The 15,026-nt window shown below is 39.7% G+C and overlaps 1 protein-coding gene and 1 pseudogene across 3 annotated transcripts in view; one reads left to right on the top strand and one right to left on the bottom strand.

Moving 5' to 3' along the window:
* KIAA0319L (KIAA0319 like) overlaps positions 1 to 15,026 on the top strand; it is a 133,113-nt gene that overhangs the window by 96,866 nt on the left and 21,221 nt on the right. For all 3 annotated transcript variants that reach the window (XM_045298891.1, XM_045298892.1, XM_045298890.1), the window contains exons 4-9: positions 1,056 to 1,296; positions 3,117 to 3,218; positions 7,962 to 8,059; positions 11,304 to 11,391; positions 12,560 to 12,652; positions 14,337 to 14,469. In XM_045298891.1, coding sequence (XP_045154826.1) covers positions 1,056 to 1,296; positions 3,117 to 3,218; positions 7,962 to 8,059; positions 11,304 to 11,391; positions 12,560 to 12,652; positions 14,337 to 14,469 — 755 coding nt within the window. The remainder of the gene's footprint in view (positions 1 to 1,055; positions 1,297 to 3,116; positions 3,219 to 7,961; positions 8,060 to 11,303; positions 11,392 to 12,559; positions 12,653 to 14,336; positions 14,470 to 15,026) is intronic.
* Positions 14,783 to 15,026, bottom strand: part of LOC101653556 — a 1,305-nt pseudogene continuing 1,061 nt past the window's right edge.

Here is a 15,026-nt window from a genome sequence, read left to right on the forward strand (position 1 = left end):
CTCTCCCTTCATTTGCTCCTGTGTGCTCTGATCAGACATGTCCCTCTCCCTGAGCTGTAGCTTCAGTGCTGTCCTCTGAAGTGAATTCTTCTGTGGGGCAGGGGGGCTGTCCATGTAGTTGGGATTGGGGCCAGCCCCTCAGACCTCTCTAATGGTTCCCTGTTTCATGCCAATATGTTGCATTCACGTCTTGGAGCACTGGGTTGAAGTCTGGTCCCTCTTTCCCTGTGGAGATATAAACAATACCCTCCCCTTGGGTGGGTTAGGTGCACATAATTATTTTACTTATTATTTAGTTCTACAAAATCTGTTTTCTATAATAGGTGCTCAATAAATATTTGTAGAAAGATTGAATACAAATGCACTTGACATTGAGAAAAGATGATGAGAATATTATATGTAATATGATTATAAGATGCTTTACCAAAAAAAAAGACAGCAAAGATTTATATCAACATTTTAACACCAGTTGTCTTTGGGTGGTAAGATTAGCCTGGTTTTTCTTTGTTTGTTTGTTTTAGGTATTTTGTGTTTTTGGTGAAGATTTACCCTGCAGTTTAGGTTCCCACTCAACAATGGCTACGTAAATTGCTTAGTGACATTGGTTGTACTCCTCATAATTCTCAGTATTTCCATACTAGTTGTCCTGTTTTCCTGTGCTCTTATGTTCTCCTTGGTTCAAAAATAACCATTGACTGTTTGGTTTCATATAGATGGTTTGTAAAAAGAGTACAGTACTCACAGGTGATATTCTGTGATGTTTTGTGAGCCGATCTGTTATTTACTTAAATAATACCCTTAGGGGCTAGTTTTGGTTCAAGGTTTAAAGTGTATCTCAGGGAAATAGTCTTAGGGAGCCGTCAGTCTCACCTAGTCCACTGTGAGCGGCTTTTTGCGGAGGGATTTGAGGTTCTGTATTTCTCTCTGTTCCCATTCTATGAGACACTTGCACTTTCAAAAAGCCTCAAAGTGCAATTATTTCATGAACTGTAACCTCATAAAACAAAGTATGTAACTTTTACCTGCTTCAAATGACTTATTTTTTGTTTTGTTAGGCCCTCAAGGCAGCTACAATTTCCAGTCCCTTGACTGTGGACCTGACTGCAGAGATTCCTGATTGGCCAAAGAATGCATCAGTTCAGCCTGAGCCTTCAGAAGATCCTAGTGCCACACCCAGCACCGAGCAAGTAAAAAGTCCTGTGAAAATCCAGATTGCTACCTCTCTACCAGTGGCTCCCTCCTACAATTATGCTACCCCTACCCCACGGGCCTCTTCCCAGAGCACATCAACACCAGGTGAAGCCCTGTGCTCCTGCCCTTTGTAATAGTATGGGAAAGTGGACCATTTGATCAAAGTGTACCCTTTCAGAGAACTGGAAGGAGGGAGGTACGATTTTTGAATGCAGGTGCATGTTCCTTAACTTCCTTCTGGGTAATGTCCAAACACATAATATATCTAATGTCCCAGAAGTTTGTTGTTTTTTCTTAAAGGGAAAGCTGATCTCGTTTGGTTTATTATATTTTCCGAATGGTTTTAAAGGCCTCCAACCCAGACTCTTGTAGTACTAGACCATGAATGGGATCCGGGCAGGTAAGGCAGAGGATGTGGCTCTGTGCTAGCTCTTTTGTTTTGTCTGAAGGACTGGCAGCAGCGTTGCAGGCACAGGCTGCTTCTGCTACTCGGGTGGGTTGAACAGGAGCCCTCGTGCTCTGTGCCCAGTTTCACCAGGTTCTCTGGCCTCGCTCAGCAGTTCTAGCAGTGGGAGCAGTGGTGGCAGTACTGAGAGAGTGACCAGAAGTGGGATTCCATAATGTTTAATATGTCCACATAATCCAGTTTCATAACATCCTGTTTAACAGAATGAATCATGCATGTTAAATGACACATACTGGAACTGGAAGTTAGATTTAAAAATCTTGTAATTACTCATAATCGTAGGACTTGGAGCTCAAAAACTCTTTTTCAGCAGGCTCCTGACCCTATAGAAACTTATGAGACTCATTTTCCCAGAGCCAGATTCCACTTTGCTTAAAACTTAAAGGCACAAGAGTTAATTAAACACTGCTCAAAGAATCAAGCAGACAGAAGCTACTAGGAAGAAAGAATTGGATCAATGCACTCATTTGCCTGATGACATGCTAGGGTAGGTCAGTTATATATCACTCTGTGATTTTGAACGCATTTTTATAAATAAAGCAACCCATACGAAGGAGATTTACACATAGTGGGTTCCTTTAGTCAGTTTGTGCTTCATAGATGCTATTCTAAGGTTTTAGGAGAAAATGGTTTATTGGAGAAACTAAGTTGATCTTTATTCCCTGAAATAGTCAAAAGAGTGTATGTAGTAAAATTAGTGAAAGTGAGTTTTTGCCAGAATGTAATTTCTTAGGATGTCCTTAAGTGGAACTTAAAACTTTAGGTTTCAGTCTTAAGACACCAGAGTAATTTTCATATTTCAGGAAAATGCTTATAGTTTCTGGTATAATTGTGAAGGGTTTGGATTGTACCATATTGAATAGCCAATTTTTTTGTCCATTATATTTTCACTGAGTGTAGGGATTTCTTTCTTTCTTTTTGAAAATCACTTTATAGAGTTCGTTTTATGTCTTGACAATTACCTAAAGGACAAAAGTGTAATGTTCCAAAGCAGAGATAGGTGAATTTCAAGATTCATATTTATGTAGCGAGCCTTTCTTCTTTCCCAGTCTTGAGATATGGAGGACCAACCAGCTTTAAGTTCTTCTAGTTCCTGTGTCTCATATCAAATGCACAATTCTTATTGAGTGTTATAGGATTTATATAATGGGGGAAGATGAGTGTGTCTGTGTGTTATTTTGCACCCTAATGGACATTTGATAATGTCTGAAAATGTTTTTGGTAGTTACAACTGTAGTGGTAATGATGAATTCTACTAATAGGTAGTAAATGCAGCTGAAGGATCCTGCAGAAAATTCTACCATGCATAGTACAGCCCCTCCACAACGAAAAGTTATCTGATCCAAAATGTCCAAAGTAATGAGGAAATAAAGATGGTAATAGGAGTTTACAAAAGGAAGGAAAAATAAAGGACAGTTTAGACCTAATTTCATATCTCATATATTTACTTTGTTTCCAGTTGTAAAAGAACTGGTAGTATCGGCTGGTGAGAGTGTTCAGATGACCCTGCCTAAGAATGAAGTTCAATTAAATGCATATGTTCTCCAAGAACCACTTGAAGGTAAAAATTCCTTAATGCATTATTTTGTAATGATAGCCTCCTACTTTATCTCATTTACTCCTTATAACAGCCTGTGGGTATAGATTTTAACACAATTATTTATGTGATGAGAAAGGCAACTTAATATAGTTTTTCATATCATAGACTGTAATGTCAAACTTTAGTCCCAATCCCAGTTGAGCTACTCATCAGCTATGTGATTTTAAGCAAATTACTTAACTTTTCAGAGATTCACCCCCACCCCCTTTTTAAATTAAAGTGGGGATTGTTATGGTTAAGGTTGTATGTCAGCTTGTCTGGGCCATGGTTTCAGTGGTTTGTCAGGTGCAGTCCAGTCAGTTCTAACTCATAGTGACCCCACGTACGTGGTATATTTCATTATAGTACTTTGTCTTCTTGATTTGTCCTTTGTCATATATATTTTTAATGTTTTAAGTTTATTTACAAACATAACCAGCATGCTATAAGTTCCACAGAACTTGATCCAATTTTCAGAGGTCAGCCTTCTTAAAATGTTCTTCTTATGTGTTTTACAGATGAACTTAACCATCCTTATTTCTTAGGCAGTTGGTGTCTTATTATAAAGAAAGGTGCAGCAAATCCAGACCCAAAGAACACAGTCATCACTAACCGTTATCGCCACTTGTTTTCCACTGAAATGACACATTCTTCCCAGGGCCCTCCTCATAATGGCTCCTAAGGACCACAGAGGTGGTAACCCTTTGGATGCTCTCTGCCAGAGCATCTGTTAGAGGCACTGTTAGAGGCTCCAAGAAACTCACAGAGAGTGACCATAGAAGAAATGGACTTGTAGTATTTTCTTTTACTTCATCATTATTTCCATTTGCCTTAACTACTCTGTGATTAAGAGCAAATGTCAGAGTCTCTTTTGACATCCAATTTGACCTTTTCTTTCTTTCTTGTCTTTTTAATGATCTTTTACAGTCTTCATGTATGATGTTCTTGATGTCATCCACAATTCCTCGGGTTTTCTGCCATTAGTGTTCAATGCATCAAATCTTGAGGTGTTTTCAAAATTTAGACAGGATAGACTCAAGGTCATATTTTGGTTCTTGTGGACTTGTTTTAATTTTCTTCAGCTTCAACTTGAATTTACATATAAGTAATTGATGGTCTGTCCCACAGCCAGTCATTTCTCTTGATTTTATCATTGCCAGTCTAGTAAACCATATGATTGTCTGATTCAAAGAGACCAGGTAGCTTACCTGTTGCTCTTTCTCATAGTCTAATAGTTAGTGCTGCTCCTCTGCTCTGTCTGATCATCGCCTTGCCTCTGCTTCTGGGCTTGGCTTGCATGACTTCTGCTGCCTCATTCTCATCTACACAGAGGACTGACAACTAACACGGACCAATCTCATCCAATAACGTTTCACACATCCTATAGTCCCATCAAATAAACCAGAACCAAACGCACTGCCATCAAGTTGATGTCAACTCATAGCGACCCTATAGAACAGGGTAGAGCTGCCCCTGTGAGTTTCTAAGATTGTAACTCTTTATGGGAGTAGAAAGCCCCGTCTTTCTCCTGCTCTGTGGTTTTGAACTTTGGACCTTGTGCTTAGCAGCCCAGTGTGTAACCACTATACCACCAGAGCTCCACAGAGACATGAATAGAAGAGTCAAATTAAGAAATTTCACTTCACCACAAAATCTAACCGACTTTAGTATATAATATATAACTGATGTTCATTGAATGTAGATCTTATCTTAGATTATAACTAATTAAAGGATAAAGAAACTAAGATTCAGGTTAACCTGTTTATCTTGTACAAAAACCTAGTAGATGACAGAGGTAAAACTTCTTAGAGAAATGTGATTTGAGAATACTTGAGATATAATTACTCTTTTGTAATTGACATGCTTAGCTCCACTGTAGTTTTCTTTTCTAACCCATATTTACATGTACACTTCTGTGAGTTAATATAGTTTTGTAACTTGATATCCCAAAATACACCAGTTCAGAAACAGATTCTTTTCAACATTTTTCTACTTAGATTCATCAGTCTTTATCACCCACATGAGGTGGGGAGTTTCAAACTTTCAAAGGTTGGGGGCGATGGGGAGGACCAAGTCGGCCTGCTCCTCTTCCGTCCTCATAACTGTGGCCGCCCTGAAGCACCTCTCAGCCTCTTCTAGGGTTTGGAGACTTGGCTGAACACCACTATCCTAATCATTAAAAGCAGAATTATATTCAGTTGTTCCTACTCTGGGGCAAATTACCGGCTGTAAGGCACCGTTTATCCCCTGGGCTTTCCCGGCCTAGGAATTTTGTCCTTTTAAGCAGTTTATTTTGCCAGCCTTAGAGATTATAAGATTATCAATTCCAAAACTAATATGTATCTCTTTTCTGTGTGGAGAAAATGTCCAGTTACATTTAGAAGTGATGTCATCTTTTAGTACCAGTCCTACTTTCTTGCTTCTTCCTTCCTGCTCTTCAACCAACTCCTACATACACATTTGTAAGAGCTGGCCAAAACAGAACTCTAGTATTTGAAGGGGCAAGAAGGGAGAGAGTCATAAACTTTGTATTGCTGACTTATAAAATAAAATCAGATCTGAAGTTGAAGGAGATCTTGGAATTTGGATCTGTTTGCTAACTTTTAACATTTGAATTCCTGAAATTAAAAAAAACAAAACGTTTTCTTTTTTTACTTTTGGGTAGTAACTGAACCTACCTACTAACTACCACCATTCAAAGTACAGTTTGCTCCAAAAACGGCTTAAGACCACTTAGACGATAGGATTATGTTATTGACTTACCTGCTGTTCTCTTGAATTTGGCGTGACATTTGGACTGAAGAGCACATGGGATGAAGGACACGATTACCAGTTTCAGATGGATCTTCGGTGAAAGTAGAGAATACCAGAAAAAAAGGTTTCCCTTTCTTGACTGTGCAACAATATTCAACTGAATGGATCAGACCAAGGGGCAATCAGTCAAACAACAAGGGGGTACTGGGCATCTTAAAAGCAGAAAAGGAGTGTGTCAGGGTGAGTATTGGACTGCTTACCATGAGGTCTGTTATTCAAACATATCTGTGGAAGATGAAAATGATTGGCAGTCCCAGAAACCCTGTATAGGGTTGCTGTGAGTTGGAATCAACTTACTATCAGTGGGTTTGGGTCTTGGGGCATTGTTCAATTTGTATGCTGAGCAAATACTTTGAGAAGTTGGGGTGTATGAAGAAGAACATGGCATTAGGATTGGGGGAAATCTCCTTAACAACCTTTGATATGCAGAGGACACAACCTTGCTTGTTAAAAATGAAGAGGACTTGAAGCACTTAGACTGAGGAAAGTCAAAGTCTACAGCTTTCACTATGGATTAGGTCTCAACATAAAGAAAACAAAGCCCCCACAGATTGGGCAAATGACATGATCAATGGAGAAAAGATCGAAATTGCCAAGGATTTTATTTTACTTGGATCCATAATTAATGCCAATGAAAGCAGCATTTAAGAAATAAAAATAATGCATTGCACTGGGCCTTTCTGCTGCAAGAGATTTTTTTCTAATGTTAACATAGTAAATCAAGTAAGTTATCACTTTCAAGTGACACCTCTTTAAAGTGTTAGCAAAGCAAAGTAAGATGCCACTTTTATGACTAAGGTGCGTCTGACCCAAGCCATGGCTTTTTCAGCCTTCTCTTGTACATGTGATTGCTGGACAGTGAATGAGGAATACAGGAATAAGAAGTAATGCATTTGGATTACGGTGTTGTTGAATACTATTGGAGGTACCACGGACTGCTGGAAGAACAGACAAATCTGTCTTGGAAGGACTACAGCCATGATGGTCCTTGGAAGTGAGGATAGTGAGATTCTGTTGTATGTATTTTGGAATTGTTATCAGGACGATCCCTGGAGAAGACCAGCGTGCTTGGTAAAGTAGAGGAAGGTCAGTGAAAAAGAAGACCCTCAGAGAGACAGATTGACACAGTGGTTCCAACAGTGGGCTCAAAATATGGCAATGATTGTGAGGCTGGTACAAGCCTGGGCAGTGTTTTTTCCTGCAGAGCATAGGGTCACTATGAGTTGGAACTGCCTCTGGCACCCAACAGCACAACAGCAGTCTACCCACTGATACAGTCTGAGCTACAAATGAGGACCATTTAATGCTTCATTTGATCTTAATTAATTTTAGTGGGGCCTGTTTTAAATGGGCCATTCCCTACCATCTTCCTCAGTGTGTTATTTAGCTCAGCAGGAATGAAGTAGCTCTTTTAACTCACCAGGGTGTGATGACCTCAGTGAGACAAGCATTGTTAGCACTCTGTAAAAAGCTATTTTTGAACCATGTTATTTAGAAGTCATTGCTGTTCTTTGTTGCAGAAGAAGTTTTGTAAGAAAATGGCCTTTGTTCCCAATGAGTTCATCTATAGTGGTTGGTAGGGCATGTATTTTCACTGGGATGCCACATCATGAGCAACCTGGTATTTTTTAGGGCGGATTGGCCCCGGAGAAGCTAGATATGGGGCCGGAATGACATTGCTGGGAGAGAATCGAAGAAGCCTTAATTGTCCTTGAATCAGCAGAATCTATATCCCATGCCCTACTCCTCCCCTCAGAAAATGACTTGCTTTCCTTAAAGGCTGTACGGTAAAACCTTAAAAACGAAGGCCTTGTCAAGATTTAGAAGTGACTCGTTATTGGCAGGCTGTGTGGCTGCCCCCTTTGTGTGTAGGTGTGTGTTGTCATGATTTTTGTAACTGCCCTTCTTTAGGAGAAACCTACACCTTCAACTGGCAGCTGATTACTCATCCTAGAGACTACAGTGGAGAAATGGAAGGGAAACACTCCCAGATCCTCAAATTATCCAAGGTGAATCTGCCTCCTTTCACTTGCAGGGCTGGGGTAGAAGCACTGGCCACTTTTCTACAATATATGCTATCTTAGAATTTTTGTGCAATAATCCTTCAGCAGTGAATCCTTCAAAAGTGTGGCTGACATCCAATATTTGTTAGTGTATGATTCTCAGAATTTTATTTATGGTGAGAAGATTGTACCAGCCTGGTGGTGATATGTGAAATAATTGTATACCTACCAGCTTTTAAGGGTAGCAAGGATTTTAGAATTTGGGAGATAAGTTGGTTATTTTTGACCACATGACTATGTAAATTTATGATTTAGATCACCCTGAATGCAGATTGAAGGAGATAAAAGATTAAAAATCAGGAGACCAATGAGAAATCTGTTGAAATAAAAACTGAAAAACTCAATGAATATAATAATTTTTTTGCCCTTTTTTAAAATTCATTTTATTGGGGGCTTGTACAATTCTTAGCCCAATCCATACATCAATTGAATCAGGCATGTTTGCACATATGTTGCCTCATTCTCTTCTAGACATTTAATTTCTATTGCACCCTCGGTACCAGCTCTTTTTTTTTCTCCCCCTCTACCCTCATAACCCTCTGATAGATGATACATTATTATTTCCATCTCTCACACCGACCACGGTCTCCCTTCCATGTTTTCTGTTGTTCTTCCCCCTGGAGAGGGGTGTATGGTTATGTGTCGGTCATTGTGATCGGTTTCCCCCTTTGTCCCTTCTTCTCCCCACTTCCCCTACCCTTCTGGTATCACTGTTCCCACTCCTGTTCCTGGATTCTGTGTGTCGTGAGCTCCCATTCTTTCTAGACCTGTGCACATGTTCCGCTCCAGTCTGAACTCCGAAGTAGCACTGGGGTCATGGTAAAAACAATAATTTTAAACTACCTGTTGAACTCATACCTTGTGTTAGATACAGTGCTAATTGTCTTCCAGAATTAATTCATTGGCTCAATTGTACCATCGCAAGACGTAAGTATTAATGCCTGTTTTAAAATTACAAGACTACAAATTAGAAAAATAAAGTGATTCGACTAAAGCCTACAAAGCTATTAAGAGGTAGTTTGTTGGTTTTTTGTTTTGTTTTTGCTGTACCTCTAAACGGGAGTTTTGAATTGGAGCTGTGATTGCATCATGGTTAAAGAATTTGGCTGCTAACAGAAAGATTGGTGGTTTGAACCCACCAGCCACTCCATGGAAGAAAGATGGCAGTTCTGCTTCTACAAAGACTCATAACTTATATAGTTGTTAGGAGTCAAAATTGATTCAATGGGTTTATTTTTTTTTGCCATAATCAGTTTTTATTTTTTTTTTTTTTAACATTTTATTAGGGGCTTATACAACTGTTATCCCACTCCATACACACATCAATTGTGTAAAGCGCATTTGTACATCGTTTCTCAAAACATTTTCTCTCCATTTAAACCCCCGACATTAGGTCCTCATTTTTCCCCTCCCTCCCCGCTCCCCCCTCCCGCATGAGCCCTTGATAGTTTATATATGGGTATTTTGTCATTTCTTGCCCTGTTCGACGTCTCCCTTCATCCACTTTTCGGTTGTCTGTCCCCAGGGAGGAGGTCACACACAGTTCTCAATGGGTTTTTTGTTGTTGTTTTTCCCATCTCTCAAGTCATGCTTTGACTAATGCGCTGTGTCGAGCGATTCAGAACCACAGTGAAGGCAGCAGGAAGGAGGGTAAATGCGTGGCCTTGAACATATAGTGGAGGTCTACTTGACCATCTCGGAGAGGAGGAGTTTAGGATAATTCCTAAAAAGCTTTGTGGCTTGGGTATGTGGGTGGATGCTGTTGACATTTAGTGATAGCCACCGAAGTGAGGAGCACACAGAAGCAGATTTAGGGAATAAGATGATTATTTTTTGATACAGTGGATTTGGATTATGAGACATTTTACTGGGTGTCTCCAAGAATTAAGACATAAGGGGTTAGGCATCCAGGCACATGTTTGGTCTAGAAAGGTAAATTTACACTCTATCCTCAAGTAGATAATAACTGTAGGCAAAGAATTATTAAAGATCAACCGGGAAGAGTACAGACAATGAAGAGATAAACGAATTGAGGTTGGGATACGGGGAAACACTGTTATGTCATGGATGAAAGGGAGAGGATTCAGAAGGAAATGAGGAGTGAGCAGAGACGTGAAAGCCAAGGAGGGAGAACATGACAAGAAGGAGGAAATATTCACAAAAGCCATGGGCCAAAGAGATCAATGAGCACTTACCGCACATACTCGAGCATAAGCTGGCCCAAATATCAGCCGAGGCATCTAATTTTGTCACAAAAATGGCATAAAAAATGTGTTGAAAAACTTGGCTTATACACGAGTTTATACGGTATATAGAGAACATAATTGAAAATAAAAGCCACCATTAGTGTGAAAGATGTTCATCACAACATTATTTATAGTAAACATTTGGAACAACCCCAAAACCCAACGGTGTGCATGCTTATGTGAAGCGTGGCATATTTGTTCATGTACTGTTCTGCAGCCATTCAAATATAATTCGGGAACGTGTTCATGCTAAACGAATGAAAGAAAGCACAATACAAAGTTTGATACATAACTTGATTTTAGCGAGACCCTAATTGCCATTGAAATATGAGCTCTTGAAGGCAGGAATATTAACTTATTTATCTGTAGGACAATAATTGGGTAATGGTTCTTTTTAATGGTTTGTTGAATGAACACTTAAAATTATTTTTTTTGTATGTGGTCAAGGTTTGGAAGGAAATAAGGGAATATGTTGTTGTATGTAAGCCTAGAGGGATTTTGGATAACTTTATTGTTTTTTCCTCTTATGTTTCTTGCAGTTAGAAATCTAAAGGGGAAAATATTCAGCTATTTGGGAGCTATTTCATGTGTTTACAAACTGTTTTTCTTTGCAGGGATGATTATTTTAATTTCATAACTCTGAGCAGTAGAATGGTTAGAGGCCCTTAATGTTCTTCTGAAAAGAAAATTGGAGTATGGAGATACTAAAACCCCTTCTGTTTTTCTAGAGTCAGCTGGTAATAGGATTCATATTTTAAAAACTGTTTTTTTTGGTGTATAATCCATTGTTTTATCTCTTCAGCTAGTTTACTTTGTTCATTTGGGAAGCAGTAAAAGAAGATTGAGATTCAGCCTGGGAAAGTTCATATACTTTTATATATGTATTTTAAATATAATGGCTGCTCTTTTGTCCTCCTCTGAAAGATCTTCTTTCATTTCTGCAGCTCACTCAAGGGCTGTATGAATTCAAAGTGATTGTAGATGGTCAAAATGCCCATGGTGAAGGCTATGTGAATGTGACAGTAAAGCCAGGTATGTTTCCCTGTCCTGGAAGTAACCTTATTGTTTCCTCTATAAGATTCCCAAGGAAATAGAGATGTAATTTGAAGTCCCTCCCACTCTCTTTTTCGGTAATATATTTATTGGATAGTTCCTAGTTCAATAGAATGAAAAGTTAGGAGTGGCAAAGGTAATTCTTTGGTTCTGGTTGGTGCACTGGGCTAAGCAGGGAAACATTAGTCACATGGCCTGAGTACAGAATCACCTGAGCTATCACCCAGAGAACCACTTTTCCAAGGGGGTCATGCTGAGAGGGGACCATGTTTGTATTATAATATATAAACCCAATGAAGTCAGGAGCCTACGAAAAGCATGTAGACAGAGAACCAGCCAAGTGGTTGACTCTTTCTCCCCCTTTCCAGAGATGTGGTCTTTGTACAGAGTCCCTCATCTAAACTCCACCAATGTGCCTTCATTCTGAAAACAAAATGGTATCACGCATTTAGAATGATCTGTTGTTGGTAGATCTCAGTGCAAAAGTAAGGGATCCTGTTTTGTATTTTTCAGAGAAATTTGGGGACGTTGCAGAGTGGTACATTGTCACTGGCCCAGATTCTTAATACTATCTTTTGTCTTTGCTGATAGAGTAAAACAAAAGTTCATTGGAAAGTCATGTTTTCACCCTCTTAAAAATGTGATCCACTTAAACACCAGTTGATCATTTCTTAAAGAAAAGGCTGCTGAGGTCATTCGAGTAGACCAGAGTAGTCTGTGACCTTTCCTTCACACACAGTTCAAGGCTGGTTGAGAAATCACTCATTGCCTTGTCAGTACACTCTGTGCCAAGGAGCGGCTTTCTTTCTGTTGTCTTTATTGCACACAGCTTCTCGCTTGTCCACCTCTGGTTAGGTTTGCCCCAAAGCAGTCACTTGCTATAGTACTTTCCGTAGAGTAGCTATTCCATGAGCATTGAAAAATACATAGAGCACGGTCTTAGGAATGGTTAGGTTTGGAAAAGTATACGTTTATATAAGTGTCTTAAATTGGAAGGAAAACTTGATCTTGCAAATTTCCCATTTGGTGATGGTTCAATCATTAGTTATGTTACGGAAACTGGTATTAATCTACATAGATGTGGTTTGTTTATTCCTGTACTTTATAGAGCCCCTCTCCTAATTTCTTCTGTATCACTTTCTTGCAGAGCCCCGTAAGAACCGGCCTCCTGTTGCCATTGTGTCACCACAGTTTCAGAAAATCTCCCTGCCAACCACTTCCACAGTCATCGATGGCAGCCGTGAGTACTTGTCCAAGCATGCTGCTGCAAAGAACACTCACTGAGTATTGTGATGGAAAAACTCTGGTGGAAGATTTGAGGCCAGCTATGTCTGCATTCTGTTTAGGCCATTTTTAATGATGCTATGGGAAGACCAACCATCTAGCCTATTAAAAAATCCCCAGTGTGACTGGTTTCAAGCAATAGTCCTGGGATTGTACATGTATTTAACATTATTTTAGTTGAAGCTCATTGGTCTTCAGATTTGCTTTCATGAAATTGCCTTTCTCAGTTACATATAAATAAAGCTCCTTTCTGTCCTAGCCTGAGTGAGGAACTCTCACTAGCCATCACTACTAACAAGATTCTTGTCAACCTTCTAGAACCCAGAGATTCCACAGAAGGAACTCCATCCACTGCTTGAGCACCTTACAGGAGAGGATTTTTTAACTTTTGCCATCGATCCTGCTAGTGTGTGCAGATTTTAGGCCTCTTATCTCATTAGTGTTTGCCTGATGTCTTTGAGACTCATAAGGGCTCAGTTACCCTAGCTGTCTTGGCACCCAGTAGCTTTTGGGTTTTGGCATAGGCAGTCACTGCGTTAGTGGAGGAATCTTGAGCAAAGTTAAGCAAAGAGGAAGTTAGAAGAATAGGAGGCCAAGAGTGAAGAAAAAGAACAGGAAAGGGCATTTGTGTAAGAGGATGGTAGCAAGGGCTCACAAAGTACCATTATATTTTGCTTTTCTGAATAGGTCAAAGTTAAATAATATGTAGAGATCAAATAATAAATAAATGAAAATAATCACTGCCAGACCTGTCTTCCCAGCTACCCAGTTTTCCTACAGAGAACCAATGGACTTATTGGTTCTGTTTTCTTCCAGAGATGTTTCATGCATACATAGACAATATGATATATTTTTTATCCTCCTCCTCCTCCTTTTAAAAAAATCCTCCTTATTCACATGTTGCTTGCTTTTCTGAATTAACACATGAAATACTCTTTCATTCATTCATACATTCTTTAACAGTTGCATAGCATTCCATGATATGAATGTACATCACATGTACTTCGTTTTCAATTTCTGTTGGTGACCATTTTGTTTACTTGAAGTCTTTTGCTATTACAAATGATGCTACCATGAATAATCTTGCACACCTGACACTTTACATATGTGCAAGTGCATTTGTAGGATCAATCCCTAGAATAGGATACTGCAAGGCACAGGGCATGTGCATTTTAAAATTTTATCAAGATGGCCAAGTTGCTCTTTAGAGAGGTTGTGTAAATTTATGCTTCTGTCGTGACTTATAAGCACGTGGCTATTACTCTCTACCATTATCTGTCTATCTGTTATTCAACTTCGATCTTTACCAATTAAATTGTTCTCATTTATATTTCTTTTAAATGAAATGGAGTATCTTTTCATGCGTTGAAGAGTGATTGATTTTCATTCTTTTGATGCTGTAGCATTTTAACCAGAGATTGCCTGTGTTGGAGTCCTTAGGGAACCACGCAGTGGAATATTCATAGAGGAGCAGGATGACCCAACATTCTAAGGGAAAAGACACTCTGGAGAGATAGCCTATAACTTCATGAAGTTTGCCTAGCCTCAAATGTCTGTGTGGTTGCCCTTCTCTGTGTAAACAGAGTAAGTACTGAGATCCAGTACGCTCATGCTATAACTGATGTTTCCTTTTGGTCAAGAAAGCACCGATGATGATAAAATCGTCCAGTACCACTGGGAGGAACTTAAGGGACCTCTGAGGGAAGAGAAGATTTCTGAAGATACAGCCATATTAAAACTAAGTAAACTTGTCCCTGGGAACTACACTTTCAGGTAAATGCAGATCTGGGCTGAAGGCCTCTCTCCAGTGCTCATCGTTTTCCTTGTGGGTTTTGTGTTCTTATAGGAGCAGCCCTAACAAATGGGGATTCACTGTGGAGTTGGTCGGTGACATAGGCTTTGTCCCCTTGGTTCTTTGAGCTCTGGAGTGATTGTGATTACAGCAGTGATACATTTGAGGGCCAAGTTTCTTGTGAAGTAATCAGAATTCATAGCATTTCCCCTTCTTAAAGTTTTATGTGGCAGAACCCCAAATTTTCTTCTTTCTTTTTCCCCCTCATCAAGGGCTTTATTTGTCAAACGAGCATTATGCTTGAGCTCCAAGTTTGGCTGACAATTTACTGATGAGATCCATAACCTTAGGCTTACTGTGATAGTTTGACATTTTTGTTGGGTTTTGGGCCACAGTCTGGAACGCCACCGGAACTTCTGGATCCTGTGGTGGTGGCAAGAACCTCTGGATCACTAAGAACCTCATTGAGCCCAGACATTCCTGCCATGCCAGGGGTACCCCTCCCCTTCCAGGCATTCCTCCAGCACCCCCCCCCCCC

This window comes from Echinops telfairi, unplaced genomic scaffold (genome assembly GCF_000313985.2).
Source record: "Echinops telfairi isolate 266 unplaced genomic scaffold, ASM31398v2 ScPeMD7_7457;HRSCAF=8495, whole genome shotgun sequence".
Classification (NCBI taxonomy): Eukaryota; Metazoa; Chordata; class Mammalia; order Afrosoricida; family Tenrecidae; genus Echinops; species Echinops telfairi.